The sequence below is a fragment of the Pseudophryne corroboree genome, chromosome 5 (assembly GCF_028390025.1).
Source record: "Pseudophryne corroboree isolate aPseCor3 chromosome 5, aPseCor3.hap2, whole genome shotgun sequence".
Classification (NCBI taxonomy): Eukaryota; Metazoa; Chordata; class Amphibia; order Anura; family Myobatrachidae; genus Pseudophryne; species Pseudophryne corroboree.
In genome coordinates this window covers 583,916,763-583,943,829 of record NC_086448.1, presented here as the reverse complement: position 1 = coordinate 583,943,829, position 27,067 = coordinate 583,916,763, and the positions used below count along the sequence as shown (strand labels likewise).

General features: G+C 46.7%; 1 protein-coding gene across 1 annotated transcript in view; it reads left to right on the top strand.

Annotated features, from left to right (window-relative positions):
* TIMM21 (translocase of inner mitochondrial membrane 21) overlaps positions 1–26,725 on the top strand; it is a 98,179-nt gene extending 71,454 nt beyond the window's left edge. The window contains exons 5-6 of the mRNA XM_063923378.1: positions 25,929–26,034; positions 26,123–26,725. Coding sequence (XP_063779448.1) covers positions 25,929–26,034; positions 26,123–26,224 — 208 coding nt within the window. The 3' untranslated portion in view covers positions 26,225–26,725. The remainder of the gene's footprint in view (positions 1–25,928; positions 26,035–26,122) is intronic.
* Positions 26,726–27,067: the final 342 nt, after the last annotated feature.

Here is a 27,067-nt window from a genome sequence, read left to right as displayed (position 1 = left end):
TATACGTACCTTAGAAAGAGTCATTCCAACAACTCTCCGTCGGGTCGTGACAGCGCTTACCCACGAGTACAGTGCTGTTTCGGCGGGCGTCTGTGTCGGATATACTAGCAGGTCCAGCAGACGTTACCAGGCTGTGACCGGAGCACGAGGAGAAGGTAAGGCATCTACTTCGCTTATACCCCTTTTCGACTAGCTCTAAAAACAGCATGTTTTTTCCTAGTGAAAACACGTGTTCAACCCGGTAAGCTGTGTAGTGTAAACGGAAGCCGTGTCGATGCGACACTGCTCCCGTTGTCAGTGTATGGAAGGGCGGCGCTGGGTTTTCATGTGATCTCCCAGCGCCGCCCCTGCCGCGTCAGCAGCAGTGTCACCAACCCGGCAATATGCCGGGTTGGTGAAACTAGTGTAGAAGGGGGCTCTAGCACGGGTCGCAGCTGTGTCAGGCTCTGGCTGTGACCCGTGCTACAAGTGGAAAAGGGGTATTAGAAGGGGAATACGGACACAGCGCACTGTTTTGGGAGGAGACAACCAAACAGTCGCTGATGCGGCTGCCACCTCGGGTGCACCAGTGCTAGGCCTTAGGGATCATAGGCTCCAGGAATAGTATGAGGCCGCGATCCCTAGGGTTGATGTCAGCAGTGGGGAGTCAGATGCTCTCCTGGTCGCCCCTACCTCCGGTTCATTACCAGTGTCCTCCGAGTCTCCCGCCATGAATTGTTTCCCACTTCCATCTCAGACGCTGTACCCGAAGGGGACCCAGTCACAGCATAGGCGGCTGTGTGACTGATGCGTCTGTGTTCACTGAGCATCTGTGTTCACTATAGATTCATGGAGCTGCAGTGTACACTAGTAGCCTTTGGATCCACTCAGCGTTCGTTAACGTATTGATCGGTCCTGGAAGCGAGGCGAGTCTGCCTGTATCCCACTCTACTGATTACGGGTAATACAGCACTAAGTCTCTATCTACCTTTTTGAGTATGAATAGTTAGATAAGTGCCTATTGCATATGAGTCTGTATACATTTACCGTTTTCTTTCGCAATGCATCTAAATACGGTAGATCTGTTTAAACATGATTCAGTAATATGTTCTCCTACATACTTGAAATGTAGTTGATGTGCTCATGTTGCTGCTTATACTAATGTATAACATGTGACTGACTGCTAGTGTGATTGCTGACTTTACTATATTCTGTCAGTTTTGTTCTATTCCGATCCTCCATGCTGGTGCATGGGTAGGGTCAGATTCTATGTCACTTTAAAAAGCTTAAAGTGATTACAGTCACAAATTGTGTAGTACACTGTGGAAGTGTTGATTATTTATCATGTCTAAGAGCAGCAAAGGTGAGGAAGATACTCACAGCAACACCAACACTCATATCATGTTTGTCTTGCAAAGCTGTGTTATCCTCTCAGGATCTGGTTCAGGATGGTTTGTGTGCAAGTTGTTTTAGTTTTCCCCAGGGGTTCTTGAAAAATACAAAGCAGATTCAGGTGCTGGTTGATCCACCTTGGGCTATGTTTGCACAGACTTTATCCAGTATAGCTGAAAGGATAATTCCTCCCACTCATGTACTGATAGGTTACACGATTAACCCTTACATACAGCTTCCCACCTTTGGTGTATCACTTCCAGCAGCTACCTCTCAAAAGAAACAGAATTCCTAAGAAATGGAATTCCAATTATCCTCTTCCAGCTGGGGATTGTTTAAAAAGGGAGGTGGCTCCTAAAGTAGATATGCATGTGATTCGATTAGTGCGAAAATCTACATTACCTTTGCCTTCAACATCATTAAATTATGTCACGGATAGGGGAGTGGAGGGTTTTCTAAAAACCATCTTTTCCCTGTCTGTGGCAGTCATAAGGCCAGCCATGGCTTCATCTTGGATGGCAAAGGCAGTGGCTGCCTGGGCTGATGCATTGGAGGGAGATTTTTCAATAACATCTAGAGAGCAAAAATCCCATATAGCACATATAAAACAGGCTGCAATGTTCTTGGAAGAAGCAGCATTGGCTATAGGTACTATTGCCCCCAGGGCATCTGCTTCAACAATAGGTGCCTGTAGAGCAGTTTGGCTACGTACGTGGAAAGCTGATTCAGAACCTAAGAAGGTTTGGGAATCTTTGCCCTTTTCTGGATCATCCACTAGGGGTCACTGGAGTACTCTTGGGATATGGACGGCTTAGCAGAAACAAAGGCACTGAATATTTAAATTTAGAACTCTCCACCCCTCCATATCCCCGAGTACCTCAGTGTTTTTTCTGTGCTCACAGCACTAACAAGGCTTGTGTGGAGTTCCCACACTTTGTTGAAGATTTTATTAATTTTTCATTTTTACTTTTACATTTTTACTTTTTCACTTAGCACATCCCTTCCCAGTTTCTGTAAAAACATGGGTTTGGGATAGTGCCGCTGCACAGACAGCGCATGGCGTGTCGGTCCTCACAAAGAGCACCCTCACAGCCACACGCAGCTCACTGCCTCCTGCAACAGCTGGACGGAGCTTACAGATAGAAGCCCCGTCGCAGCCATAAACTGAAGAGCTCGGAGCTTACAGATAGAAGAGGCCTCCTTACAAAAGGTATGCTGGGGAAACGGGGCGGTCAGCGCAGGCTGCCACCCCGCTGTGTGGGGTCAGTGTTGTAATGCCGCCCGCTCATACAGCCACCCGCCCCAGCCGGCCGCCCCAGACGCTCCGTCAGCGCTGTATTGCATGCCAGCGCTGAGAGGGGGAGAACCGCCGCAGCTCGGCTAGCGACGCCGGAAGCCGCTACGCGCCGCTCCGGCCAGCCGACCTCCGCTGCTCTGCAAGAAATGTCCCTCGCCTCCCTGCAATGAGCTTCCCGGCGCTCCCCGCTGAGACACAGCGCTACAGGGAGTACAGGGGGAAGGGGGGGGGACCTAGCTGATTACAGCGCGGCTGCAAGGGAATGTAAAGGGAACTACCATATCTATATTAATAGAGAGATCCCTATATTAAACTGCAGTCAGCAGGCAGAGCCTATAATAGGCTATTGAGGAGCCTATATTAACACTGGAGGCATGTATTGATTATCACTGTATAATAGGCTATTGAGCCTATATTAACACTGGAGGCATGTATTGATTATCACTGTATAATAGTCTATTGAGCCTATATTCACACTGCAGCAGGTATTGTAACCTGTCCTGTGATTATCAGTGTAAGCATGGCATGGGGGCCATTTTAACCATGCTTCCTGTTTCTTTCAGTTTGTAATTCCAGAACGTTCCTGCCCTACATCTCTACTCCACAGGAGGCGCAGGGGTGTTAGTGGGAATTTTGGTTCAGGTTTCACATAGGCTGGCCATGTGAACTGCATTTCGGCCATATATATATATATATATATATATATATATATATATATATATATATATATATATTACACACCTTAAGTAATAATTTTACTGAGTCGTGCAAGTGTCGGTCCTTTGGCTATTGTGTTGTCTGTCTGCATAAGGAGTAAGGCTCCAGCACAGACTAAAAATAAGTTTTACTACAATGTCTGGTCATAAATCTATCACATGTTCAGTATGTTTTGTAGGTTTCCACTCCGGAAGCCGGTTCATTCCCAGATCCTATGTTAAGCATTGGCAATTCAAATTGACTCCGCTCGACAGGAGCGGTAAGACTCGGAAGCTACTCCGCCAGCTCTAACGGAGGAGTCTCAGCCTTTCCAAAGGTCCAACTTCACTTTGGGTACCAGGGTGTTAATTTAACTGGTCTTATAATTTAAACATTTCTGCTATGTTGCAGTCTGACAATTCTATGTCAAACCTCACAGCGCTAAATACGAGTGAGGATGCCACATTAGACCAGTAGTCCGATAGTGCGGGTTTTTGACAACCATACATTGCTAATGACCAGTGAGACAGTCGCTGAAATTTACAGAGACTAAGGAGCCTCTAACATCTAATCCGTCGTATTTACTAAACGACAGATCTTCAATGGGCTTCTTATTTAGGATATCTTACTAAGATTTAAGTCTATTTCCCCGTTTCCACACAGTGACATCTAAATTGGAGAATCCGCCATTGGTGAATTCGTCTGTGTCAAACCTTATAAAGACCCAAGATACATTTGGGTCACTAGGGCGCTCTATGTATGAAAACAATGACGATCACGTTATATTTATCGTTAATCACATCTGAGAAGCTGCTGAGTTTCTCTGTACAGCTTCTGCTGCCGCCTGTTAGCTCGCTTCTCGATTTTCATCTTCGCTAGTTACAGCACGACAAGGCCAGAAGTTGTTTGGGGGAAAGTCTAATTTCACGCCATTGCCTCCTCCGGTATCAAGTCGGAAATACTCTGGTCCGGCGTTTAAAACCTTTAGACTTCAGTCTTTTCAAGGCTGTGGTACAAAAACAGTCACGCCTTGTAACGCCAGGGTGCTAAAGTCACAACAAGCCAGTGGCTTGACGGGCTCCCAGCCCATCTCGAATTTCCAATTGTGGGAGCACGCCTTCACACATTACATTTGCCGGGTTTCCAGACATCCACTCATGGATGTATCCGCTATTTAGGGTTAAAAGAAAGCTGTCTCCCGCCACTGCGATTTTTCAAGGCAGGACTGCCTCTGTCGGACGACAAGAAGGCGTTTTGGCAGGTTGCCATTCAGTCTCTGCTGGATTCAGCAGTTTTTAATTCCAGGCCTGGTACACCAACAAGGTCAGGGTTATTATTCCCGTATGTTTGTGGTACCGAAGCCGGAGGTCTCCGTCGCAGTCTCAATCAGTAAGTCACTTACTACAGATTGAAGATGGAATTTCTGCGGTCAGTGTTTGCATATTTGGAGCCACAAAATTGCATAATTGCGCTTGATCTCCAGGATGCGTACTTACACATTCCGGTTTGGTGACCTCATCACAGGTTCTTGCGTTTTGCGATACGCCACAACCATTAACAGTTTCAGGCTCTACCGTTTGGCCTCTTGTCAGCGCCTCGGGTATTCACCAAAGTGATGTTTGTGATGATAGCTCATCTCAGATCCCTGGCAGTGACAATCGTTCCATACTTAGACTATCTGCTCATAAGAGCTCCGTCTCAACAGATGCTCCTCCGACTTGCGCTGCTAACGTACACCACGGTTGCAGTGTCAACTTCAAAAACAATCGCATCTAATTCCGTATCAACGACTTCAATTCCTAGGTATGATTCCAGAAACGGTAAATCAAAGAATTTACCTACTACACCAGAAAGTACAGATTATACGCCATCTGGTACAATTAGTGCTCAAGCCACGCACACTATCGGTACATTTGTGTATTCGCCTAGTAGGAACAATGATGGGCTTTCGAAGTGCTTCAGTTCGGAGGTTTTCACTTGCGTCCATTTCAACAGCAGTGGTCGCCCTCACATAGGCAGATTCCCCACAGGAGGGCGAGGGTGTCTCTACTCTGGGCGAGAGTCTCAGAGGTTGGGGAGTTGTAGTTTCAAATGGTCAGCGACAGGCGGATCACGACAGATTGCTGTCTATAATGTCCTGGAACTCCGTGCAATTTACAATGCACTACATGCTTCGCTCTCAGACTGTCCAAGTGCAGTCAGACAACGCAACGGCAGTCGCATACACAACAACCAGGGAGGAACGAGAAGCCGCATGGCAATGCGGGAAGTAGCTCGAATCCTCAATTGCCCAGAATACCACAAGGTGATATTGTCGACTGGGTTCATTCCGGGAGTGGACAACTGCTAGACGGATGATCTCAGCCGTCGGGATTTTCATCCAGGAGACTGGGCATTAAATCCAGAGGTGTTTCACATGTTGGTCCACAGGTGGGGTTACCCTCAGGTGGACATGATGGCATCTCGCCACAATTACAAACGCCCCAGTATGTGTCCAGAATGACAGATCCAAGGGCAGTGGCGGTGGATGCTCTCACAATCGCGTGGTCGTACAGCCTCGTGTATCTGTTTCCACCGTTTTCCACTGCTCTCTCAGTTGCTAAAACGGATCACAAGAGAGTCCGTCACAGTCATACTAGTGATGCCTCATTGGTCTCAGAGAGCTTGGTTCTCGAATCTCCGCGGACTACTCGCAGACGATCCTTGGCCGCTCATACTACGTCCAGACCTGTTACAACAGGGTCCGTTCTTTTACCCCTATTTAGCGCGGCTGCGTTTGACGGGGTGGTTGTTGAGACCGCCCTCTTAAGAAGAGAGGGCATTACAGTATCTGTTATACCAACCATGTTACGAGCTAGGAAGCCGGTTACGGCAGCTCATTATTACAGAATTTGGCGTGCCTACTGTATATAGGTTGGTGTGAAGCTCGGAAGTTTCCGACATCATCAATCAAGTTATCCCGTATTCTGTTATTTTTACAGACTGGGTTGGATGGAGGACTGCGTTTATCTACACTGAAGGTGCAGGTATCTGTGTTGTCAATTTATTTTCAAAGACGATTGGCTCTATTGCCGTCGGTACACACTTTTCTGCAGGGTGTCCTCAGAGTACAGCCTCCATTTATTCCACCTACAGCGCCATAGGACTTGAATCTGGGTTCAGATTTCTTACAGTCTTCATATTTTGAACCCTTACAGCAAGTGGATATTAAGTTTCTCACTTGGAAAACGATTTTTCTTCTAGCCTTAGCCTTAGCTTCGGCAAGGCATTTTTAAAATTTGGGTGCCTTGTCATGCAAGCCACCGTATTTGGTGTTTCCTGATGACAGAGCGGAACTTCGGACGAATCCCGATTTCTTACCAAAGATAGTGTCATCTTTTCACATCAATCAACCAATAGTGGTTCCTGTGTTGACAGCACATTCTAGAATTCTGAATGTGGTGCGCGCATTACGCGTTTATATGTCCCGAAGTCTACGGTTCGTAATGTGGATACGTTGTTTGTTCTCTATGATGCTGCCAAGTGGGGTTGGCCAGCTTCTCAGCAGACCTTATCCAGATGGATAAAACTGACTATACGTCAGGCTTACCTTAAGGCTAGGTTACAGTCGCCTACATCAGTAATAGCTCATCCCACAGGTTCTGTGGGAACGTCATGGTCAGCTGGTCGTGGAGCTTCTACGACGCAGCTTGACCGTGCGGCTACATGGTCTTCAGTGCACACGTTTGTGCGCTTTTACAAGTTTGATACGTTTGCGGCATCAGCATCTAGCTTTGGCCGCCTAGTGTTACAGGTGTCAAACAGCTCTCCCGCCCACGGGGGAAGCTTCGGTACGTCCCAAGAGTACTCCAGTGACCCCTAGTGGATGAAAAAGAAAATAGGATTTTGGTACTTACCAGGTAAATCCTTTTCTTTGAATCCATAGGGGGCACTGGACGCCCACCCAGAGCAGTTTTACCTGGGTTGTATTAAGTTCAGGGGATCTTATGGTAACACATTTTCACCGACTGGTTCAAATTATAAGGTTCTATCGGTTATGGTGTCAACTGTTTCGTTGTCAGTAACGTTATGTGTCAACTTTGTTGTTGTCCGTTATGTTATAGGAATTCTCCATTGTCAACCTCTCTATAGTTCCTGTTCGGCTCAGTAAAAAACACTGAGGTACTCGGGGATATGGAGGGGTGGAGAGTTCTAAATTTAAATATTCAGTGCCTTTGTTTCTGCCATATCCCAAGAGTACTCCAGTGCCCCCTATGGATTCAAAAAAAAGGATTTACCTGGTAAGTACCAAAATCCTATTTTCTGGAGATATTCTTTTTGGTAAAGAATTGACAAATATTTTGGAGTCAGAAGCAGACTTCAAGAAAGTAAAAGTTTCCTTCCACATACAATTTCAAACCTAAAGTTCTGGCTTTTTGGTTTTAAAGAAAAACTAAAGGTAAAACTGATAGCAGGCAGTCCCAATATAACAAGTCTGGTAAGACTAAAAAGCATTGGACTACCAGAAGACCGGTTGGTAAACCAGATAAGCCATCAGCCTGATGGTGCGGGCCTCCACCTGGGGGATCCCAGGGTGGGGGGCCGACTTCTTCAGTTTGCACAGATCTGGCAGCAGTCTACAACAGATGCCTGGGTGCAGGAAGCAATATCTCTATGTTATCCTTTTGCCTTCAAGAAGCACCCTCCTCAAAGGTTTTTTTTGTACCAGCCTGTCTCGGGTAGAGGCGAAGGCCAGGGCTTTGCAAGAGGCAGTTCAGAAACTGCTTCAGTCAGGAATAGTCATTCCAGTTCCTCATGCACGATTAGGACAGGGGTTTTACTCCAACCTGTTTTTAGTTCAGATGCCAAATGGGTCATTTCAGCCCATTCTCAATCACAAAGTGCTGAACAAATACATTTGGGTACCTCGGTTTCACATGGAGACTTTGCGTTCCATCATTTTGGCCATGGAGCCAGGGGATTATATGGTATCCCTGGATATATAGGATGCTTACCTACATGTTCCTATAGCACTATTCCATCAGTGCTGTCTCAGGTTCGCTATCCTCCAACAGCATTTTCAGTTCCAGGCCCTATCTTTTGGGTAAGCCACAGCCCCCAGAGTATTAACCAAGATGATGGTGGTTATAGCAGCTTATCTCCGCGAGCAGGGGATAAGAATTTTTCCATACCTCAACGATCTTTTAATCCTGGCACAATCACAGTAACTGCTCCTATGTAATCTGCAATAGACAATAACGTGTCTGCAGAAGCACGGGTGGCTCATAAATTGGGCAAAATCGCGTCTGGTTCCGTCACAGCGGATGACTCACTTGGGGGCTGTACTGGATTCAAGTCTTCAGAGAGTAATGTTACCTCTGAACAAGATATCCAAGGTTCAATCAAGGATTCAGGACTTGCTACACAGTCAAAAGGTATCCATTCACGCAGCAATGCGTGTAATGGGTTTCATGGTGTCAACATTCGACATGGTGGAGTATGCACAATTCCACTCGAGGCCTCAACAACGTCTAATCCTTTCCAAATAGAATGTATTACATCAGACAATTAAAAACGCAGACTATGGTCCTTCCTCTGGAAGTAAGAAATTCATTAGCCTGGTGGCTACAGACATCCCATCTGGACAAGGGGAGACCCTTTTGAATATCAGATTGGGAAATTCTAACAGATGCCAGTCTCCAGGACTGGGGAGCAGTGTAAGGAAGATTGTGTTTCCAGGCGCAATGAACCAAGGAAGAAGGTTGCCTGCCAATAAATATATTGGAACTTCAGGCCCTATACATGGCACTGATTCAGGCAAAGGACATTCTTCTGGGGAAAAACAGTCCAGATCCACTCGGACAATGCGACGGCAGTAGCATATTTCAATCATCAGGGAGGAACTCGCTGCCGAAAAGCGATGGAGGTGGTAAGTCACATACTAAAGTGGGCAGAACTTCATCATCCAGCCTTGTCCGCAGTGTTCGCTTCGGGAGTCCTAAACTGGGAAGCGGACTTTCTCAGTGGACACGCCATTCAGGCAAGGGAATGGGCTCTACACCCAGAGGTCTTCTAGTAGACAAGTGGGGGTTGCCAGAGATAGATCTCATGGCGTCCCGTCTGAAAAACAAATTTCTGCTGCGGGGTACACTGGGCTCCACAAGGATAGACATTGGGGTGTAGAGTAGGATCTTGATCCGAGGCACCAACAGGCTCAAAGCTTTGACTGTTCCCAGAATGCACAGCGCCGCCTCCTCTATAACCCCGCCTCCCTGCACAGGAGCTCAGTTTTGTAGTTGGTGCTGCAGTAAGCAGGCACATAACAGAGGGGCTGCTCCAGGCAGCCCTAAGAAGAGCTTTTTTTGAAGAAAAAAGTGAAGACCACAAGGGCAGCAGTGGTGGTAAATGTCAGAAGACATTCACGGCTGCAGCTCCAGCTCTCCCCAGCGGCGCTGTACACTCCCGAGCCCTGGTTGCCGGGTAACTACAGCAGGAGGCTCCGGTTTTCTTCACGGTCAGGCACACACGACGGGGGCTCTCCGGGATCACGTGGCCACGCTTCGGGAGGTGGTGAGTGGGTCCCGCTTGCGGGACCCGGTCTTCATCGCGATCCGGCGCGGTCAGTGGGAGGCGCGCGCTGGCGGTGGACACTGTGGCAGTACAGGCGATCCCACTAGATCACCAGGGCATGGGTGCAGGTCAGGTTTTCTCTCTAAACCATTTTCAGTAGCCCATAGTACCCGGTGGTTTTGCCAGCAGGGGGATAAGGCTTAGACCTGAAGCCCCTACCCCACCCCCAGGGCGCCATTTCCCGCAAATGTTCCTGCCCTGGAGCTGCATATCTGTCTCTCCTTCACTCCCTGTCAGTGTCTAGGCGCCATTATCTCTCAGCTTCACTGTTCCTGGCAGAGCCGGCCCTAACCAATATGATGCCCTAGGCAAGATTTTGGCTGGTGCCCACTAGCACCACCGCTGGTTCTGCCTCTGACCTTGCACCTCTTTCCCAGCACCATCACCCCTCACCCATAGCAGTCCTTGTACCCCCTATATTTTAAATAGGAACAGTTCGCACATTTGAGGCACAGCACAAAAAGGGAAATCTTCTTGCTGGGAAGGGGCATGGCCACACAATAGTAACCCCAATTCCAATTACGCAACTTTATTCACATTTTATCTTGCGATAATGTCCATAATTCATATTACATCCCACAGTAGTATCACTTTACCTTATAAACGTTACCCCTCACAGTAGAGCCCCTTATTCACATTACATCACACTGAATTGCTCCTTATTCACATTACACCACACCTTATTGCTCTTTATTCACATTAGACGACACAGTAGTGCCCTTTCTATATGCAACGCCACATAGTAGAGCACCTTATACACATAATGCCACACATTAGTACTGCATTTATACACAATTCCACACAGTAATGCCCCTTACACATGAGACACATTAATGTCCTTATAAACATAATGCACCTTTCTCTATCGTCCTAAGTGGATGCTGGGGTTCCTGAAAGGACCATGGGGAATAGCGGCTCCGCAGGAGACAGGGCACAAAAAAGTAAAGCTTTACTAGGTCAGGTGGTGTGCACTGGCTCCTCCCCCCATGACCCTCCTCCAGACTCCAGTTAGATTTTGTGCCCGAACGAGAAGGGTGCAATCTAGGTGGCTCTCCTAAAGAGCTGCTTAGAGAAAGTTTAGTTTAGGTTTTTTTCTTTACAGTGAGTCCTGCTGGCAACAGGATCACTGCAACGTGGGACTTAGGGGGAAAGTAGTAAACTCACCTGCATGCAGAGTGGATTTGCTGCTTGGCTACTGGACACCATTAGCTCCAGAGGGATCGAACACAGGCCCAGCCGTGGAGTCCGGTCCCGGAGCCGCGCCGCCGACCCCCTTGCAGATGCTGAAGCGTGAAGAGGTCCGGAAACCGGCGGCTGAAGACTCCTCAGTCTTCATAAGGTAGCGCACAGCACTGCAGCTGTGCGCCATTTTCCTCTCAGCACACTTCACTGGGCAGTCACTGAGGGTGCAGAGCGCTGGGGGGGGGCGCTCTGAGAGGCAAATATAAACCTTATACAAGGCTAAAAATACCTCACATATAGCCCATAGGGGCTATATGGAGATATTTAACCCCTGCCTGACTGGAAAAATAGCGGGAGAAGAACCCGCCGAAAAAGGGGCGGGGCCTATCTCCTCAGCACACGGCGCCATTTTCTGTCACAGCTCCGCTGGTCAGAACGGCTCCCAGGTCTCTCCCCTGCACTGCACTACAGAAACAGGGTAAAACAGAGAGGGGGGGCACATTAATGGCTATATATATATATATTAAAGCAGCTATAAGGGAGCACTTAATATAAGGATATCCCTTGTATATATAGCGCTTTGTGGTGTGTGCTGGCAGACTCTCCCTCTGTCTCCCCAAAAGGGCTAGTGGGTCCTGTCTTCATTAGAGCATTCCCTGTGAGTTTGCGGTGTGTGTCGGTACGTGGTGTCGACATGTATGAGGACGATATTGGTGTGGAGGCGGAGCAATTGCCAAATATGCAGATGTCACCCCCCAGGGGGTCGACACCAGAATGGATGCCTTTATTTGTGGAATTACGTGATGGTTTATCTTCCCTTAAACAGTCTGTTGAGGACATGAGGCGGCCGGACAATCAATTAATGCCTGTCCAGGCGCCTCAAACACCGTCAGGGGCTGTAAAACGCCCTTTGCCTCAGTCGGTCGACACAGACCCAGACACGGGCACTGATTCCAGTGACGACGGTAGAAATTCAAACGTATTTTCCAGTAGGGCCACACGTTATATGATTTTGGCAATGAAGGAGACGTTACATTTAGCTGATACTACAGATACCGTAAAACAGGGTATTATGTATGGTGTGAAAAAACTACAAACAGTTTTTCCTGAATCAGAAGAATTAAATGACGTGTGTGATGAAGCGTGGGTTGCTCCTGATAAAAAGTTGATAATTTCAAAAAAGTTATTGGCATTATACCCTTTCCCGCCAGAGGTTAGGGCGCGCTGGGAAACACCCCCTAAGGTGGACAAGGCGCTCACACGCTTATCCAAACAAGTGGCGTTACCCTCTCCTGAGACGGCCGCACTTAAGGATCCATCAGATAGAAAGATGGAAGTTATTCAAAAGAATATATACACACATGCAGGTGTTATACTACGACCAGCTATAGCAACTGCCTGGATGTGCAGTGCTGGAGTAGTTTGGTCAGAATCCCTGATTGAAAATATTGATACCCTAGATAGGGACAATGTTTTACTGTCGTTAGAACAAATAAAGGATGCATTTATCTATATGCGTGATGCACAGAGGGATATTTGCACACTGGCATCTCGGGTGAGTGCTATGTCCATTTCAGCCAGAAGAGCCTTATGGACACGACAGTGGACAGGCGATGCGGATTCAAAACGTCACATGGAGGTTTTGCCGTATAAAGGGGAGGAGTTATTTGGAGTTGGTCTATCAGACTTGGTGGCCACGGCTACTGCCGGGAAATCCACTTTTTTACCTCAAGTCACTCCCCAACAGAGAAAGGCACCGACCTTTCAACCGCAGCCTTTTCGCTCCTACAAAAATAAGAGAGCAAAGGGCTTGTCGTACCTGCCACGAGGCAGAGGAAGAGGGAAGAGACACCAACAGGCAGCTCCTTCCCAGGAACAGAAGCCCTCCCCGGCTCCTGCAAAAACCTCAGCATGACGCTGGGGCCTCTCAAGCGGACTCGGGGACAGTGGGGGGCCGTCTCAAAAATTACAGCGCGCAGTGGGCTCACTCGCAGGTAGACCCCTGGATCCTGCAGATAATATCTCAGGGGTACAGGTTGGAATTAGAGACGGATCCTCCTCATCGTTTCCTGAAGTCTGCCTTACCAACCGTCTCTTCCGAAAGGGAGAGGGTGTTGGAAGCCATTCACAAGCTGTACGCTCAGCAGGTGATAGTCAAAGTACCCCTATTACAACAAGGAAAGGGGTATTATTCCACTCTATTTGTGGTACCGAAGCCGGATGGCTCGGTAAGGCCTATTCTAAATCTGAAGTCCTTGAACCTCTACATAAAAAAGTTCAAGTTCAAGATGGAGTCACTCAGAGCAGTGATAGCGAACCTGGAAGAAGGGGACTTTATGGTATCCTTGGACATCAAGGATGCGTATCTACACGTTCCGATTTACCCCGCACACCAGGGGTACCTCAGGTTCATTGTTCAAAACTGTCACTATCAGTTTCAGACGCTGCCGTTCGGATTGTCCACGGCGCCTCGGGTCTTTACCAAGGTAATGGCCGAGATGATGATTCTTCTTCGAAGAAAAGGCGTATTAGTTATCCCATACTTGGACGATCTCCTAATAAGGGCAAGGTCCAGAGAACAGCTGGAGACAGCTTTAGCACTATCTCAAGAGGTGCTAAGACAACACGGGTGGATTCTGAATATTCCAAAATCCCATTTAATCCCGACAACTCGTCTGCTGTTCCTAGGAATGATTCTGGACACGGTTCAGAAAAAGGTTTTCCTTCCAGAGGAAAAAGCCAAGGAGTTATCCGATCTGGTCAGGAACCTCCTAAAACCAGGAAAAGTGTCAGTACATCAATGCACAAGAGTCCTGGGAAAAATGGTGGCTTCTTACGAAGCAATTCCATTCGGCAGATTCCATGCAAGAATATTCCAAAGGGATCTGTTGGACAAATGGTCAGGGTCGCATCTGCAGATGCACCTGCGAATAACCCTGTCACCAAAGACAAGGGTGTCACTTCTGTGGTGGTTGCAGAAGGCTCACCTATTAGAAGGCCGCAGATTCGGCATTCAGGATTGGATCCTGGTGACCACGGACGCCAGCCTGAGAGGCTGGGGAGCAGTCACACAAGGAAGAAACTTCCAGGGAGTATGGACGAGTCTGGAAAAGTCTCTTCACATAAACATTCTGGAACTAAGAGCAATCTACAATGCTCTAAGCCAGGCGGAACTTCTCCTGCAAGGAAAGCCGGTGTTGATTCAGTCGGACAACATCACGGCGGTCGCCCATGTAAACAGGCAGGGCGGCACAAGAAGCAGGAGTGCAATGGCAGAAGCTGCCAAGATTCTTCGCTGGGCGGAGAATCACGTGATAGCACTGTCAGCAGTGTTCATCCCGGGCGTGGACAACTGGGAAGCAGACTTCCTCAGCAGACACGATCTTCATCCGGGAGAGTGGGGTCTACATCCAGAAGTCTTCAACATGTTAATAGACCGTTGGGAAAGACCAATTGTAGACATGATGGCGTCTCGCCTCAACAAGAAACTGGACAAATATTGCGCCAGGTCAAGAGATCCACAGGCAATAGCTGTGGACGCACTGGTAACTCCTTGGGTGTACCAGTCAGTGTATGTGTTTCCTCCTCTGCCGCTCATACCAAAGGTATTGAAGATCATACGGCAAAGAAGAGTAAGAACAATACTAGTGGTTCCGGATTGGCCGAGAAGGACTTGGTATCCGGAACTTCAAGAGATGCTCACGGACGAACCGTGGCCTCTACCTCTGAGAAGGGACCTGCTACAGCAGGGTCCCTGTCTTTTTCAAGACTTACCGCGGCTGCGTTTGACGGCATGGCGGTTGAACGCCAGATCCTAAAAGGGAAAGGCATTCCAGAAGAAGTCATTCCTACCTTGATTAAGGCACGGAAGGAAGTCACCGTGAAACATTATCACCGCATTTGGCGAAAATATGTAGCGTGGTGCGAGGATCGGAAGGTTCCGACGGAGGAATTCCAACTGGGTCGTTTCCTACATTTCCTGCAATCAGGATTATCTATGGGTCTCAAATTGGGATCCATTAAGGTTCAAATTTCGGCCCTGTCAATATTCTTCCAAAAAGAATTGGCCTCTGTCCCTGAGGTCCAGACTTTTGTCAAGGGAGTACTGCATATACAGCCTCCTGTGGTGCCTCCGGTGGCACCGTGGGATCTAAATGTAGTTTTAGATTTCCTCAAATCCCATTGGTTTGAACCATTGAAAAAGGTGGATTTGAAATATCTCACATTGAAAGTGACTATGTTACTAGCCCTGGCCTCTGCCAGGAGAGTATCTGAATTGGCGGCTTTATCTTATAAAAGTCCTTATCTAATCTTCCATTCGGATAGGGCAGAACTGCGGACTCGTCCGCATTTTCTCCCTAAAGTGGTATCAGCATTTCATCTGAACCAACCTATTGTGGTGCCTGCGGCCACTAGCGACTTGGAGGACTCCAAGTTGTTGGACGTTGTCAGAGCCTTAAAAATATACATTGCAAGGACGGCTGGAGTCAGAAAATCTGACTCGCTGTTTATATTGTATGCACCCAACAAGTTGGGCGCACCTGCTTCTAAGCAGTCGATTGCTCGTTGGATTTGTAGCACAATTCAACTTGCACATTCTGTGGCAGGCCTGCCACAGCCTAAAACTGTAAAAGCCCACTCCACAAGGAAGGTGGGCTCATCTTGGGCGGCTGCCCGAGGGGTCTCGGCATTACAACTCTGCCGAGCAGCTACGTGGTCGGGGGAGAACACGTTTGTAAAATTTTACAAATTTGATACCCTGGCAAAGGAGGACCTGGAGTTCTCTCATTCGGTGCTGCAGAGTCATCCGCACTCTCCCGCCCGTTTGGGAGCTTTGGTATAATCCCCATGGTCCTTTCAGGAACCCCAGCATCCACTTAGGACGATAGAGAAAATAAGAATTTACTTACCGATAATTCTATTTCTCGGAGTCCGTAGTGGATGCTGGGCGCCCATCCCAAGTGCGGATTATCTGCAATACTTGTACATAGTTATTGTTAACTAATTCGGGTTATTGTTAAGGAGCCATCTTTAAGAGGCCCTTTCTGTTGTCATACTGTTAACTGGGTTTAGATCACAAGTTGTACGGTGTGATTGGTGTGGCTGGTATGAGTCTTACCCGGGATTCAAAATGCCTCCCTTATTGTGTATGCTCGTCCGGGCACAGTACCTAACTGGAGTCTGGAGGAGGGTCATGGGGGGAGGAGCCAGTGCACACCACCTGACCTAGTAAAGCTTTACTTTTTTGTGCCCTGTCTCCTGCGGAGCCGCTATTCCCCATGGTCCTTTCAGGAACCCCAGCATCCACTACGGACTCCGAGAAATAGAATTATCGGTAAGTAAATTCTTATTTACACATTATGACAACCTTTATTAATGCCCTTTTACACATAATGTCCCTTACACATATGGTGCACATTATTAATGCCCTTATACACATAATGACACACCTAGTGCCCCCTACACATTTGCTGCACATTATTAGTGCCCCTATACACATAATGACACACATACAGTAGTACCCTGTTACACAAATGCCGCACATTATTAATGCCCTTATACACATAATGACACATAGTGGCCCTTTACACATATGTTGCACATTATTAATGCATTTTTACATGACACACATAATGCTCCTTACACATATTCCGAACACTACTGCACAATCAACCCACTCACATGCACACAGCACTCACACTTCCACTAACACTGTGACCTCTGCCTCTGCTTGGATACAGATGTGTCCTCACAAATCTTGCATCAATGCTAACGTCGGGCACTTTTTTTTTTAATGAAAATGCATCTTATTTGCATTGCTTTGTGGATAGGATGCACAAGCAGCTTCTGCTGATTAAATGGATATGCAGCATGCCTATATACTGTGTGAGACTGGCTGTATCTGCATATGAAATGCTACATACAGAATATAGGCATGCCGCATATCATTTTAATCAGCAGAAGCTGCTGATGCCCCTAGGCATATCAAATGCCCTAGGCAATTGCCTAGTTTGCCTATGCCTATGGCCGGCTCTGGTTCCTGGGACTGCTTGGGCAAATCCTCCTGTGTAAAGCCGCCTGGTTGTCAGTGCTGTGACTTTACATGACACTTAAGTATTCTTCCTGCCTTTTTAGACAGTGCTAGTTAAGAAAGAGTGCACTTAGTCAGGGTTTTCTAGTACAATTACCCTGTGATATACATCCAGTTCTTACTGTGCAGTGTTATATCTATTGACTACATAGCTATATATATATAAGCTAGTCCAGTGCAGTATTATTGTTAATAATAACCTCCGCATTTTACAAACTGTGACTATCTGTGTGTGCATTAGCTAGCTGAGTGGTGTCCATTTCGTGTCTTTCACTCAATTTGCTATCCCTATATTCTATAACCTGAGGGGGCTTGGTGCGTCAGGTTTTATATTGATATAGGATTTTCACAAAGATATACTTTAATACGTATTTTTCTCTGTGATTTTAGTCACCATATCTCTCCTTTATCTCTGCTAGTGCTGACTACACTGTGCAGGGGTTTGGGTAAGAGGTATTGTGCTGCTGACAATTGTACTGTGTTACCCGATACTGCAAGTTATATCATGTCTGCTTCTGAGGGTAACTGTTCTGGGGCTGAACACACTGCCGGTGTTGCTAAAGCCACAGATCCCTATGAGGAAAATATAGCAGCCGTGGGCTCTGGTTCTGGGGGCTCCTTGCCCCCCAGTGGGACTGTAGCAAGGGAGGTACATAATGACCCACCGTGGGCTGCTTTTTCCACGCTTCTACATACGCTTGTTAATAAACTAACACCCCCTATGGGACTCCCTATGCCGGTACAACCGTATGTGGTCCCTGCAGCTAACCCGCCGTGGGTGGACGATTTATCTGCTCAATTGAAGAAGTTGAACCAGTCCCTGACTACTAAAAAGTCTGACCATCGCTCGCCTAAGCCCAAGGGGTCCTCTAAGCGAGCTCTTGTCTCCTCACAATCCACTGCTGTCACTGACACCTCGTCTGATGAAGATGGCACTTACACTGACCCCACAGGTTCTGACTCAGATACTGCTGATGGGGAGGGTAATTCACATGTGGATGTTCCTGATCTTTTGGAGGCTATTAAATTAATTCTACAGATTACGGATAATCCCGAGCCATCCATCCCTCCTAAGAAACCAGATAGGTTCAAGCGTCAGAAGGTGGTTAAACAAGTTTTACCTCACTCTGACCACCTAGTGGATATACGTCAGGAACCCTGGGAAAACCCGGGTACGAAGTTTGTGCCTCAAAAGAAGATGCTGGCTCGCTATCCCCTCGCACCAGAGCTGTCTAAGAATTGGGAAACGCCTCCTCCAGTAGACTCGCATGTGGCTAGGATGGTGGTTTCCTCAGCTCTACCTGTCACTACCGTCACGTCTCTAAAAGAGCCTACGGATAAACGTGTGGAGGGTTGTCTGAAAGCGATTTACACCCTCACGGGTGCTGCACAAAGGCCCACTATTGCAGCAACATGGGCTGCAGAGGCTATTGAAGCATGGGCCTTGGAGTTAGAAGCTGAAATCTCCTCTGACCATGCTAGACAATGCTTGTCATATATTGTCACAGCTTCTCGCTATATTAAAGAGGCGGCTTCTGATGCCGGTATTCTAGCAGCCAAGGCCTCTACTACGTCAGTCCTGGCTCGCCGGATATTGTGGCTGAGATTCTGGTCTGTGGATCTGGACTCTAGAAAAACCCTGGAGGAGGTACTCCCTTTCAAGGGAGATATTCTGTTTGGGGAGGACTTAAATAAGATAGTGGCTGACTTGGCTACTGCCAAAACTGCCTGTCTGCCAAGTACCGCTCCTTCTGTGTCGAAGGCTAAAGGTACTTCCTTTCGCCCCTTTCGTCCTTCAGGTAAAGCAAAAGGTCTGGCGTACCATAAGCAGGCCCGCACTTCCAAACCTGGTAAGCCAAAGCCCAAAAGAGCCTGGGCGGCCCGTCAACCAGCTTCCAAAGCCGATGAGCCTTCCGCATGACGGGGCGGGCCTCCCCCTGGGGGATCCCAGGGTGGGGGGCCGGCTTCTAGGGTCTACCCAGGAATGGTTGAAAACCACTTCAGATGCCTGGGTACGGGAAGCGGTCACTCGAGGTTACGCCATAGCCTTCAAAAACCAACCCACTCATCGATTTTGCCAGACAGACGTCCCGTCGGACCAGACAAAGGCAAACACTCTGCATTCGGTGGTACAGACCCTCCTGGATACAGGAGTCGTAGTACAAGTGCCTCTTGCTCAGAGGGGCCTGGGGTACTATTCTCCGCTGTTTCTAGTCCCGAAACCGAACGGGTCCTCCCGGCCCATTCTCAACCTCAAGGCACTGAACAAATTTGTGAAGGTTTCCAATTTCTGTATGGAAACCCTTCGCTCTATAGTTCTGGCCTTGGAACCTGGGGACTACATGGTCTCCCTGGACATACAGGATGCTTACCTGCATATTCCTATAGCAGTGTCACATCAACAATACCTGAGGTTCGCTATTGGCAACCTCCATTACCAGTTTCGGGCGTTACCTTTTGGTTTAACAACTGCTCCGCGAGTCTTCACCAAAGTTATGTCGGTGATGACGGTGGCAGTCCGCCGTCAAGGGGTCAGGATACTGCCGTATCTGTACGACTTGTTAATCCTGGCAAAATTCCCCAGATCTTCTCCTGCGTCATCTGGATATGACGGTCCGGTTTCTACAAGCCCACGGGTGGCTCATCAACTGGAAGAAATCCTCCCTGGTCCCTGCTCAGAGCATGGTGCATCTGGGAGCGCTGTTGGACACTCGCAACCAGAGGTTGTTCTTGTCTCAGGAGAAAGTCCTGAAACTTCAGGACAGGATTCGTTGCTTCCTTTCTCGTCCGCAAGTTTCGATACATTCGGCAATGCAGGTGCTGGGCCTCATGGTGTCAGCATTCGACATGGTGGAGTATGCTCAATTCCATTCTCGCCCCCTCCCGAAGCTGATTCTAGCCAAGTGGGACGGCCTGCCTCACCGGATCAGGTCTCGCATGATCTCTTTGACTCCGGAGGTCCGTCTGTCGCTGCTCTGGTGGCTCCTGGACCGACAATTGTGCAGAGGCCGTCCCTTCTGGATATACAACTGGGTCCTGTTGACGACAGATGCCAGTCTAAGAGGTTGGGGCGCAGTGCTGGAGCAGCACACCTTGCAGGGTCGGTGGACCAAAGAGGAATCTCTCCTCTCGATCAACATTCTGGAATTGCGGGCGGTCTTCAATGCGTTGAACCTAGCCCAGCATTTGATTCAGAACCGTCCTGTTCAAGTACAGTCGGACAATGCCACCACAGTGGCTTACATAAATCATCAAGGCGGCACTCGAAGCCGTTTGGCAATGAAGGAAGCCTCACGGATTCTACGTTGGGCAGAACGCCATCTACCGGCAATATCGGCAATATTCATTCCGGGAGTCCTGAATTGGGAAGCGGACTTTCTCAGTCATCAGAACGTGCATGCCGGCGAGCGGGGCCTCCATCTAGAAGTGTTTCAACTCCTCGTGGAAAGGTGGGGTCTTCTAGATGTGGATCTGATGGCGTCTCGACACAATCACAAGGTTCCGGTCTTCTGAGCAAGGACAAGGGATCCTCAAGCAGAATTCGTGGATGCGCTGGCAGTGCCGTGGAGGTTTCGGCTGCCGTACATGTTCCCTCCGGTGTCACTCCTGCCCAGGGTAATTCGGAAGTTCAAGCAAGAAAAAGAAAATCTGCTTCTCATAGCTCTGGCGTGGCCCAGACGGCACTGGTTCTCAGACCTGCAAGGCCTATCGTCAGAGCGTCCACTTCTACTTCCACAACGCCCAGACCTCCTCGTTCAGGGCCCCTGTGTCTACCAGGACCTAGCCCGGCTGTCTTTGACGGCGTGGCTCTTGAAGCTTCCGTCTTAAGAGCTAAGGGTTTTTCTGAAGAGGTCATTTAAACTATGTTGCGGGCCCGCAAAACCGGCCTCTGCTCGGATTTACTATAGGGTCTGGCATTCCTACTTTGTTTGGTGCGCATCTAACCATTATGACGCTTCCACGTTTAGTACAGCCAAACTTTTGGCTTTTCTACAGCAGTGCCTAGATTTAGGCCTGCGTCTGGCCTCCCTCAAGGTTCATATTTCTGCCTTGTCGGTGTGGTTTCAGAGAAAAATTGCGACTTTACCTGATGTTCATACTTTCACTCTGGGTGTGTTGCGTATCCAACCTCCCTATGTCCCACCTGTGGCTCCTTGGGACTTGTCGGTGGTTTTGGAGGCGTTGCAGGAGCCTCCATTTGAACCTCTTGGTTCAAGCTGACCTTAAGTGGCTTTCCCTTAAGGTGGTGGTCTTGCTAGCTATTGCCTCTGCTAGAAGAGTGTCGGATTTGGGTGCCTTGTCTTGTAGTTCCCCATTTCTGATTTTTCACCGTGACCGGGCGGTTCTTAGGACTCGTCCCGGATATTTACCTAAGGTGGTTTCTTCGTTCCACCTTAATCAGGAGATTGTGGTTCCAGCTTTTGTTTCTCCTGATTTGTCTCCCAAAGAGCGGTCTTTGGATGTGGTACGGGCTCTCCGTATCTCTGTGAAGAGAACTGATTCTATTCGAAAGTCTGATTCTCTCTTTGTTTTGTTTGGATTTCACAAACGTGGCTGGCCTGCTCACAAGCAGACCCTGGCCAGGTGGATTAGAATGGTGATTGCGCATGCTTATGTGAAGGCTAGTCTGTCAGCTCCTGTTCACATTACGGCCCATTCTATTCGGTCTGTTGGACCTTCCTGGGCGGCCCAACGTGGTGCGACCCTTGACCAATTGTGCAAGGTGGCTATGTGGTCCTCCGGGAACACGTTCATAAGGTTCTATGCCTTCGATACTGCCGCTTCCCAGGATGCTTCCTTTGGACGCCGGGTTCTTGTGCCCGCTACAGTGCGTTCCCTCCCATAAGGAACTGCTTTAGGACATCCCCATTGTCCAGACTTGTGGAGCCCAGTGTACCCCGCAGCAGAAAACGAGTTTTATGGTAAGAACTTACCCTTGTTAAAACTCTTTCTGCGAGGTACACTGGGCTCCACAAGGCACCCACCCTGACGCACTTAGCTTCTTTGGGTTGATATGGCGTTAGCCGCTGACACTTCTCTTGTCGTGAGAGTGTGGTGTATGTGGCTGCTAACCGTTGTCGTCTCTTTTCCTGCTACTGCATTGGGCTGGTTAACTAAACTGAGCCCCTGTGCTGGGAGGCGGGGTTATAGAGGGGGCGGCGCTGTGCATTCTGGGAACAGTCAAAGCTTTGAGCCTATTGGTGCCTTGGATCAAGATCCTACTCTACACCCCATTGTTCAGACTTGTGGAACCCAGTGTACCTCGCAGAAAGAGTTTTAACAAGGGTAAGTTCTTACCATAAAACTCGTTTTATGCTAGGATTGGAGGAATGTGGATCAAAACTGCTCGGTCGAGAAAAATCTGGACTATTGTCCGTCTCATTAGCACGATTAGAGAAAAATTCTTTTAGACACAATTACCTGCCGAACTTGTATTCATCCACAGTCTAATCAAATCTATTATGTTTGACAGTGGGGATAAAAAAATAGTGCTAATGCCAACAATTCCATCTCAGCTGGAGATAATGCACATTTTGACAAATTGAATACAGCTTCATTTTGTATCTGCCCCTCCGCGAGGGGTACCTTGGCCTTGATTTCGATTTGGGTCGGTAGTATTCCTTGTAACCCGTCCCTAAAAAGAACCCGAGGGGGGACGTGTCTCTCTTGCCTCACTCTCAGAATCTGATTGCAAGGAAGAGTGATCCTAGGGACCCGTATGCCGTATTCTATAGTGTGAATAAGGTATACGAGAGTATGTACTTCTGGTAACGCCCTTTAACCATCTATAGACCTGTTATTGGTGTAATCAGCATTCACCGTGGCAAGTTTTTTTTTCTTTTGAATGCAGTGAGGTCTTGTTGGTAAATATTGACTTGTTCAGTAAGTTTATCAACCCACTTCTCAGTGGTATCACTTACCAAAGTTGCCAAATAAGTAGAAGTGAATGTGGCCAATTCCTCTCTGACTTGTTTCAACTCGGTCTCTACCTCCTCGATGACCAGGAGGATAAGGTCTAAGGAACGCTTATTAAGCACCCCACACCACTTGGTACAGAATGTTAAATTACTGCGTCCAAAGGTTGGGGTGTTGTTAACTCTGAACCCTCTGGGTATTTTCTTGTTTCTAAAATAATCAGAGAGAAATTGGCCATGCAGGGTAAGGTCAATCTCTCGTTTCCTTAATTTGTGAGGTTTTATCAGGTAACCTAGCAAATTCAATGTGATTGAACAATACTTTTTCTGCATCATCATCAGTCCCAGAGATGAAGGTATTGTGAGCCAGATGTAATGCAGCATCATCGACAAACTGATTCGGATCAACTGACATAATATAGTAATAAAAAAAGCAAACAAACTACAGAAATTTAACACAAAAGTGGCTGACAGAAAAAGACATCAATAATAACGATCGATAGTAACTATCGAAGTATAACCATCCGGTGTTGTACTTCATGGCGGTGGGACATAATTGATTAGTTAGGTATATAAGGGGCAATAGGTGAGTTCACTTTTGTGGGCCCCCGGATGACTCTCTGAAGTTGTGCAGATTATCTTGAAAAGGGTCCTTATAGGACCGCAACGTTGATATGAGATATTGTCTCCTGCAGTGATGTATTCGTGAGTTGTAATAAATCCACTTTGAAGATACTGTGGGGAGTGCCTATATTCTTGTACATATCTAATTGGTTTGATTGGGCCTTTATGGAGCACCACCTAATTGAACTTCAAAGACTATGAGTGTGGATCTTAAAAATGTATATATATATATATATATATATATATAAAAATGTGTGTATGTGTGTGTATGTATATATATATATATATATATATATATATATATATATATACGCGCGCACACAGACAGTACCTTCTCATTCAATGGTTTTTATTTATTTTAACTATTTTCTACATTGTAGATTAATACTGAAGACATCAAAACTATTAACACATATAGTATTATGTTGTAAGCAATAAAGTGTTCATTAAATCAAAATATGTTTTATATTTTAGATTACTCAAAGTAGCCCCCTTTTGCTTTGATGACAGCTTTGCACACTCTTGGCATTCTCTCAATCGGCTTCATGAAGTAGTCTCCTGGAATGGTTTTCCAACAGTCTTGACGAAGTTCCCAGAGGTACTGAGCACTTGTTGGCTGCTTTTCCTTCACTCTGCGGTCCACCTCATCCCAAACCATCTCAATTGGGTTTAGGTCGGGGATTGTGGAGGCCAGGTCATCTGACGCAGCACTCCATCACTTTCCTTCTTGGTCACGTAGCCCTTACATAGCCCTGAGGTGTGTTTGGGGGTCATGGTCTTGTTGAAAAACAAATGATGGTCCCAGTAAGCGCAAACCAGATGGGATGGCATGGCGCTGCAGAATGCTGTGGTAGCCATGCTGGTTAAGTGTGCCTTGAATTTTGAATAAATCGCCAACAGTGTCACCAGCATACCATAACACCTCCTCTTCCATGCTTCACAGTGGGCACAACACATGCAGAAACTATCCGTTCACTTTCTCTGCGTCTCACAAAGACACGGACTCATCAGACCAAAGTACGGATTTCCACTGGTCTAATGTCCATTCCTTGTGTTTCGTGGCCCAAACAATTCTCTTCTTCTTGTTGTTCATCCTCACTATTGGCTTCTTCGCAGCAAATCGACCATGAAGGCTTGTTTCACGCAGTCTCCTCTGAACAGTTGATGTTGTGATTTGTCTGCTACTTGAACTCTGAAGAATTTGTGGTCTCTAATCTGAGGTGCTGTTAAGTAGCGGCTTCTGAGGCTGGTAACTCTAATGAACTTATCCTCTGCAGCAGAGGTTACTATTGGGGTGAGATTCAAATGAAATATCACGCCCAATTTCCTTCTAAAATGATCTCCGTTATTGCGCATATTGCGCCCATAGTGATCAGGTTTGGCTGTGTAAAGGGTTGGGTGCCTCCCTACTCCGGGGGTAGCAAGCTGAAATAATGATACCACGCCCCTGAGGGCAGAAACAGAATGGGTGTGAAAAGGGGTGAAAAGAATTGAATCTCCCCCTTGGTCTTCCTTTACTGGGGCGGTTCTCATGAGAGCCAGTTTCAACATAGCGTTTGATGGTTTTTGCAACTACCCTTGAGGATACATTAAAAGTTCTTGAAATTTTCCGTATTGACTGACCTTCATGTCTTAAAGTGATGATGGACTGTCGTTTCTCTTTGCTGAGTTGAGTGGTTCGTGCCATAATATGGATTACAACAGTAGTCAAATAGGGGTGTCCACTATGTACTAACCATACCTCTGCCCAACACAACTGATGGTCTCGCACACATTAAGAAGGCAAGTAATTCCACAGATTGACTCTTGACAAGGCACACCTGTTAATTCCGAGCCATTTCAGGAGACTACCTTATGAAGCTGATTGAGAGAATGCCAAGAGTGTGCAAAGCTGTCATCAAAGCAAAAGGGGGCTACTTTGAGGAATCTAAAATCTAAAACATATTTTGATTTGTTAAACATTTTTATATAGTGTGTATGTGTGTACGTATATGTATGTGTGTGTGTATGTATGTATGTATGTATGTATATATATATGTGTGTATGTATATGTATATATATATATATATATATATATATATATATATATTTTTTAGACATGTATAACATATTTATTCTTATATGAATTTTTTTATTTATTAAGTTCTACAGAGTACTTTAAGGGTGGTGCCAAGTGTATGCGGCTGAAGTTTTACATTTCAGGTTCTGAACCAAGAATGCAAGGTACCGTGCATGTGGATGTAAAAGAGGTAGATATTATTTTTTTGTACAGTACTATGCCACATTGTACACGTTTTGTTTTTTGATTTCTAAAAGTGCTGTTTTCTCATTTTGTAGAACCCACAAAGCAAGAAATATGAATTTCAGTACATCCTTGTTGACGTTGATACCTATCCACGCAGAACTATTGTTGTAGAAGATAACCGAAGTTCAAGTTAGGAAAAAACTGCTGTAACATATTTGCAATGAACAAGCTGTTTATTGATGTGAGAGATTGTTTCCCAGAGTGGAATCCATAAGGCTTGCTTTGGCAGAAAATCCTGTACCTAGGATGAGCTGTAAGTGAATCGTGACTCACTTGTTTGTAAGGGAAAAAAAAAAATCAAGTGAATCATGTTATTGTTTAATTCAGAAGGCAAACCAAGACTCCGTGACCATTTAGCAGTGATTTATTGATTTCATGCCGTATCAAAAAAATACAAGATGGCACTCATGGTGAACTATTTTATACATTGCAATTCTTGTGGACATCAGCAATCCAATGTACCTCATATATTTGTTTTTTGCTAGGGTTCTAAAATAATGTCATTCTATTTCATTAAGCCATAAAATATGGTGCACAAGTGTAATTAATGTTCCTAAAATGTGTGGAAACTATGCTACAAATTCATTGTACAGTACAATAATGAATAAAACATTTTGTTCATATATTTACTGAAACTGTCGTTTCTGTTCTTACTTTAGATGTAGCTATAGGGAAGCAATGAACCTTGCACTGTAAGGAAATAAGGGAGCATGTCAAAAAAGGGTTACTTTCCAGCTGGGACTGAGAAATATAAAAATTGGGGTGAGGCTTTAGGTCTGCCACTTGTAGTGAGACAAGAAAATAGAATGGTTTCACTTCAGAGAACACTATCAATACAAACAAGACACAGAGTATTAAAAAAACGGAGCGCAAAGAAATTTTCTTTTGTAATGTAACAACGAGCGCAAATCCCAGCCGCAGAACAAATGAAATGTCTTCCGTTATCACATGAAGGCTTAATGTAAGATTTATTTTAT